The sequence below is a fragment of the Lolium perenne genome, chromosome 3 (genome assembly GCF_019359855.2).
Source record: "Lolium perenne isolate Kyuss_39 chromosome 3, Kyuss_2.0, whole genome shotgun sequence".
NCBI lineage: Eukaryota > Viridiplantae > Streptophyta > Magnoliopsida > Poales > Poaceae > Lolium > Lolium perenne.
In genome coordinates, this window is record NC_067246.2 from 201,622,001 (window position 1) to 201,628,539 (window position 6,539).

General features: G+C 52.3%; 2 protein-coding genes across 2 annotated transcripts; both read left to right on the forward strand.

Moving 5' to 3' along the window:
- Positions 1–1,251: 1,251 nt before the first annotated feature.
- On the forward strand, positions 1,252–3,200 carry LOC127343102 (protein CHUP1, chloroplastic). The gene is made up of 6 exons (XM_051369186.2): positions 1,252–1,810; positions 1,934–2,065; positions 2,195–2,376; positions 2,468–2,597; positions 2,700–2,882; positions 3,007–3,200. Exons 1-6 carry the CDS (start codon positions 1,337–1,339, stop codon positions 3,091–3,093), a joined length of 1,188 nt encoding a protein of 395 aa, XP_051225146.1. The 5' UTR covers positions 1,252–1,336; the 3' UTR covers positions 3,094–3,200.
- A 110-nt stretch (positions 3,201–3,310) lies between these two features.
- Positions 3,311–4,051, forward strand: LOC127343105 (oleosin-like). The gene has a single exon (XM_051369189.2). It carries the CDS (start codon positions 3,344–3,346, stop codon positions 3,968–3,970), a length of 627 nt encoding a protein of 208 aa, XP_051225149.1. The 5' UTR covers positions 3,311–3,343; the 3' UTR covers positions 3,971–4,051.
- Positions 4,052–6,539: the final 2,488 nt, after the last annotated feature.

The following is a 6,539-nucleotide window of genomic DNA, read 5'->3' on the forward strand; positions in this document are numbered from 1 at the left end:
AAAATTGGTTGAATGGGGTGGATAACAAAGCTAAAGCACAAAGTGGAGACTTATGCTCTTGCATGTGTTTTAGTGAAATTATAAAAATGATTTGATCTTTAATAAAAGAGGAGATTCTTTTAAATTATTTTTATAATGGTAATATATTAATACCGCGCATATATCAATTATACCCAATCTTTGCACCAACAAGATGCCTAAAAAAATCTTGGATGCACACAATCCAAAAAGAAAATAATAAGAGAAAAAAGACCGTGTCACGGTGATCAATCACCCGCATCAACAACACTCTAACCACCACCAAATACAACATTAAGACCGCAAAGGAGGTTCTCCAAAAGCAACGCCTCGAGGGAGAAAATAATACACAAGCATTGTCGTTTCCTAATCAAAGATCTTAGGGTTTCTTTTGAAGAATAATAGGGTTACCAAAACAGTTCCTTCAAAGGCCACTTCTGCCAGGCACAATTATAAGAGACATGTTGTGCCCAAAACAGTTCCTTCAACAAGGACAAGGTCCTATGTAGGCGACATGTATTTTTCGGTTTCCTGTCACCATATGTAATTTATATAATTCTCAATATTTAGTTCACCTACAAATAACGTTTTCTGATTTGGATATCATATTCCGCGTAAGAGAATGTATAAGTTCAATGAAAATTAAATTGAAGGATGCACACAACCAATTAATTAAAAAGGAAAAGAATGACAACCAATTGTCCGTTCCTAGAGAACATCTAATCTTCAACTTAAACCCCTTCCTTTGAAAACATCTAGACAATACAATGGGCTCCAAAGTGGAGTATCACCATAGATGTAGTACTCAAAATAGTATTGGAGTACATGTTAAACATCATCATGTTGTACTAACAGAAATCCAAGTTGTGAATTAATGATGCAACATGTCCCTTTCGGCGGAACATATCTACCAACGAGTAATGTATATTCTGTACTGGATTCAATGTTCAGCAAACCGTTTATCGGCGTCAACTCGGTCGGCTAGCGATTAATGATTAATAGACAAATCAACCGATTAATCGAACGATAAATGAGTTAATCAGGTGATAACTGATTTTATCGGCTAATCGGTGACCATCATGTAGCGATTAATTAACCGATTAATCGCGAACGGTTTTTTAAATAGTGATTTGGTGTACCAATTTTTGAAAGAATTGCAAATTCAAGCTCAATCCGCGTCCAGACTCAACGACGCATGTGGGGCAGCAGAGTCAACACGAACATTGCAATTAAGCAAGACAGCATGGAACCGGTAGCCTGCAGGTAGCTGCTTCGTCTCCAAGCATCCCAAAGCCAAGTTTTCTCTGCAACGAGCAAGATGGAACGGTCTAGCTCCGAGAAGAGAGCTCCGAGGAAGCCGAACCCGCCGCCGAAGCGGACCAGGCAGGCCGGACCGGCGGCGCCTGCCAACAGCCCGTCGTTGACCGGCTCGCCACGCCCGCCAGGTGGCCCGCCGCCGCCTGGGCCTCCTCCGCGACTGCCGGGAGGCCCTGCCCCGCCACGCCCGCCAGGTGGTCCACCGCCGCCTGGGCCTCCCCCACGGCTGCCCGGAGGCCCTGCCCCGCCGCCGCCATCTCTAAGAGGTCCTCGCAAGGTCCCTGCGCCAGTGGGCGGCGGTGGCGACAGGATGCGCCGCGCACCTGAGATCGTGGAGTTCTACCAGACCCTGACGAGGCGCGGCGAGGCCAGGCAGGCGGGCTCCCGTGGGCCCAAGGCGGCGTCCGGCGGGTCAACGGCTCCGAAGAGCGACCTGATCGGAGAGATCACCAAGAACTCCCCCCATCTCCTCGCCGTGAGTACGAAATAGTTGCTCGGAAAACCAGCTCCCTAGCTAGTTCCTCGTTCTTGATCACAAACAATGCATGCGTGCTTCTTCTACCACAACGGAATGATTGTAATCCGGCCGGCGTTGCAGGTCCAATCCGACGTGGAGACCCAAGGGGACTTCGTGCGAAGCTTGGTCGCCGAAGTCCGGGATGCGACCTTCGCGACCATCGAAGACGTCGTTGCGTTCGTGGCGTGGCTCGACGAAGAGCTCTCCTTCCTGGTGAGTGCCGACCGTCGACCGGCTCGTTCTTTCCATCGGACACGTGGCTCTGATTGATTAAATAGGAGGCACTGCAGTAAGTACATTCTTGGCACCTTTTACTCATGAATGTGCTGCATTTTTGTTTAGGTGGATGAACAAGCTGTTCTAAAGCACTTCGACTGGCCAGAGAGAAGAGCAGACGCATTGCGAGACGCCGCGGCTAAGCACGAGTGGCTGGTACAACTGGACAAGCAGATATCATCCTTCTTTGACGACCGCGCGCTCCATCGCGATGCGGCGCTCGGCAAGATGTACTCCCTCTTCGAGAAGTAGGTCCTCCTGACTCACTCATCTGAAGATTTTGAGTATGCAACAACTATGGATGAATGCGCTGACCGCAAATCGTCGGTTTGTTCTCAGAACAGAGAAGAGCGTGTTCAAGTTCGTGGTTGATCGCGATACCACCGACAAAAAAACCAATCTTATAGCGCGCTACAAAGAGCAAAATATCCCTGTTGGCTGGATGTCGGACACAGGTTTAATTGCCAAGGTGCATTTAGCTAACTCCTTTCTAAGCTGCTGTTAGCACTGTGGTAGCTGTACTAAACCTGGATTGTCGTCTCAATTCTCGCAATCGTTATGATTTCCTTAGGTGAAACTAGCGTGCGTGAACCTAGCAAGGCAGTACATGATGCGGGTGATCTTGGAGATTGACGGTTTATCAGGCACCAACAAGAATGGGACCAAGGAAACCGCACTTTTCAAAAGCCTGAAAGAGCAAAACAGACAAGTGTTGCTCCATCAGGGTGTCAGGTTCGCGTTCCGGGTTCATCAGGTACAACAAACAGAAGAACCACATCGATTTTATCATTTTCCTTTTATTTAGTTCTTGTATGTAAAGGAGTGAAATTGTTTGCAAACTGAAGTAACTTAGAAGTATCATCTTGCCTTGTTCTTAGTTTTCAGGCGGATTCACTGCTCAGAGCTTGGCTGCTTTCGATGAGCTAAAACGACGACATAACGAGGAACAGACTAACAACATGTAAATTTATCATAGATTTAGTTTCCAACTTTCCCATATGAGGGACCATATGATTGATAACATGTATATTCCACCCAAAAAAAGAAGGTTAATACCATGTAAATTATAACAGGTTTCAGTTCTGAACCTTCAGTATGATGGGCAGAAGACTATTTAAGCGATGTGTGTATGCGACAATGGCTTGCCCCGTTCTAGTTTCAGTACCACTGTGCTGATCGGTGCCACGCGTCGCGGCGCATGCTTGCGACACTGGCATGCTGCCACGAGCGGTTCCCGACAAGCACGCACACTTGAGCTCCTCCGCGCTATCTCCGGATGAGCAACGGAGCGATTCTATTTTCTCATCGACCTTTCGGCTAGCTCGTGCCATGGCAGACCGGCCGGGAGGCTCGTTGCCAGCCTTGCCCCGTCCGGCCAGGTCCCGGAACGGCCTAGCGTCAACGGAGTCCTCGTACCCGTTCCGCCGCCGCGTCCAGCCCCACGCGCCCGCAAGCTCCGACGGCCAGCTCCTTGTCTTCCTCGCTTTCGCCGTCACCCTCGCCGCCCTCCTGGTCCTCGCCGGCGTCACCCTCACCGTCGGCTTCGTCGCGCTCGTTGCCATCAGCCCGCTCCTGCTCATCACCAGCCCTCTCTGGGCGCCGCTGGGGCTTCTGGCCATCGTGGCGGAAGGCGCCCTGCTGCTCGGCTGCGGCCTCGCGGTGCTTGCGCTGGGCGCGGGCACGTGGGCGCACAGGCGTTTGACGGGGCGGCATCCGGTGGGCGCGCATCGGGTGGGCTACGCCTACCCGCACCTGGACGTGGCCGGTTCGCCGGCGTGGCGGGCCACGGGACGAACCACCACGGGCGGTCGTCGGAGGAAGTACGCCGCACCTGGGGCATAGCCACCGTGTAGGCGGTTTGGCTGCCGCCGAACAGGCTCTATTTACTGTGCATTCCGTTTTCCTGGCATACCCACTGTACTTCAGTTGGAACCGGTTCGATTTCTGCAAGGTATACACCCATACTTATACGCGTTTCAAGGGAGAAGTTACCGTGTCACGATACTTGAATTCTTGATGACCCTCCAAGTTTTTATTTGAGAGACCAGACTCCCCTCCAGAGGAGCTCCCCTCCTGAGCCGCGACGGAGGCTCCCACACCTCCAAACCCTAGAAGCCCACCCAGGTTGAAAGTGAAAGTTGCCAAAGAGAGATTTGATATTCATTCTCTTCAAATAAACTCTTGGACGGGTCTAACCTTCCCGGAATGGTGGACTTTGATATCCTCGGTCCAAAACCACAAGGGCATTACATCGCTTGCCATGCTTATTATTTGGAAGATTTGGAACGAGAGAAATGATAGGGTCTTCAAGAACAAGCGTGCCACATCGCAAGTCATCTTCTAGAGGATCAGAAAAGAGGCAAAGCTTTGGGTTCTTGCCGGTGCTAAGAATTTGAGTCAATTGATGCCGCGAGAGTAGTTGTAATACTTTATCTCAACCTTTTACTTTCTTGTAAACTCCTTCTTAATCAATGAATGGGCAAAGCTTTTGCCCTCGTTCAAAAAAAAAAGTCGCCAAAGAGTGATGAAATGCTCTCGAAACCAATTCACTTGAGTAAGACAGAGGAGACTGAAATTTCGTGTGTAGGGTGAAATCCGTAGAGCCCCCTGCTCTATCGCATGCCGCTGATGCCGTCGTTGGCAGCGGTGGCCCATCCTGTCGAAGACGGAGGGAAGGTGAGGTGCATCTCAACGGTGTTTCTCGGGAGGAGGAGAGATGCCGGCTGGGAGCGCAGGGCGGTGCGGCTGATCTAGCCTATGCCCGAGGTTCTCCAGCGGTGCGGATGTTCTTCGTCTCGCATGGCGTGCAACGATTGCTGGGATAGATCTAGGATGTAGGGCTCATATCTGGGCCTAAGAGCATCTCCAACAGGCACGCTATATCGCGGCGCGCTAAAACTCACAATCTGCGCGCGGTAAACAGCTAGCGCGCGCTGTGCCGTTTTTTTCCTCTGCCGGACGCGCTAATATGCAGCGCGTGCGCGGGCTGAAAAAATGGTTCTCCGCCGGGCGCGGCAAAATACAGCGCGCGCGGGCGCGGAAAACAGTTTCGTAGACTATTGTGCATTCACAAAGATCAAATTAATCACACATAATTCATGAAACAAATGACACAAAGTGCAACATACATCACATAGTTCAAGAACGACACACAAAATGGCGTAGTTCAACAATGACACACGACATATGGTTCAAATGGACAAAGTGGAACACATAATTTGCATATCACAAATGCATATCACACTTCTACATTTTCCAAGTCAACACCTTCTTCTTGTTCCTCGTCATCTTGGGTTGAAGGACGAATAGTAGCATTCATGGAAGACACGAAGCCTCCCGGTGGTGCTCCCACACTCCCATACGCACCACTCATCGAGCCTCCCATAGTCCCTCCAAACACTCCTCCATAGCTTGGTCCTCCCATGCCGGCCATGCCTCCCATGCCGGCCATGGGCATGCTTCGCTTTCGCTTTCTTCGGCGGCGTGACGGAGGCGGCACCGATGTGCGGCCGTTTGGTCGACAGCGCCTTCCCCCTCCTCGGCGCGGGCCGCGCGTTGTCGGCGCCCTGCACGGCTGCCATCTGCGCGGCGGCTGCACCTGCGTGCAGCGCCCCGCGCGGAGGGATGAAGAGCGCGCGCGCAGCAGCCGCTGCATTAATGCCGTCGGCGCCGCCGCTAGGGTTTGGCGGCGACGCGGCGGAAGTGGTGGCAGCGGCGGAGGGTGGGACGGAGTAGGGAGGGGTCGGTGGGTTGCCGGAGGGGTCGTCCATCGTCGGGATTTCGCCGGCGGCGCGCGAAGACGACGGATTGGGCGCTCGGGCGGCGACGCGGAAGAGGAAGTTTCAGCGCGGGGGTTCTTTCGCGCTTGGACGAGCGATGCCGCGCGCTGTAGCCGATGCGTCAGATATGCCGCTCCGGTTTGTGCAAAACGCCGCGTGCTCTAAAAATTTTACAGCACCGCGCCGTTTACCGCGCCTGCTGGAGCGCCTGATTCGCTCCCGCGCGCGGTATACCAGCCGTTTTTTTGCAGCGCGGCCGATATAGCGCGCCTGTTGGAGATGCTCTAAGGGGCTAGCGCGTGTGTGGAGGGGATTCTGTTGTGGCCTTGATCAAGACAACGATGACCCTTCATTTATGCATTGGGTGGGCCCCTATCTAGGCCTGAGGGGCCAGCGCGTGAGCGGAGTGGGTGTCTGTTGTGCCCTTGGCCAAGACAACGATGACCCACATTTATGCACTGGGTTGCCCTCTCTTCTTCTATATTTCCTTCTGGGAGACTGACTGGCGGCGTGGGGTTTCTGGTCTCGCAAATAATGAAAGTGGCCATTGGATTCTTCTCGCGACAAGATAAGGATCTGTCGGATGCCTGTCCCCATCATACCTAATGCGAGTGTCGTGTTTCGGAGCGCTC

Bases quoted from the DNA above. Each gene is read 5' to 3' on its own strand.
- LOC127343102 (XM_051369186.2), top strand. From the start codon at position 1,337: ATGGAACGGTCTAGCTCCGAGAAGAGAGCTCCGAGGAAGCCGAACCCG. The intron at 2,066-2,194 runs GTGAGTGCCGAC...ATTTTTGTTTAG, and splicing joins ACGAAGAGCTCTCCTTCCTG to GTGGATGAACAAGCTGTTCT. The intron at 2,598-2,699 runs GTGCATTTAGCT...TGATTTCCTTAG, and splicing joins ACACAGGTTTAATTGCCAAG to GTGAAACTAGCGTGCGTGAA.
- LOC127343105 (XM_051369189.2), top strand. From the start codon at position 3,344: ATGCTGCCACGAGCGGTTCCCGACAAGCACGCACACTTGAGCTCCTCC.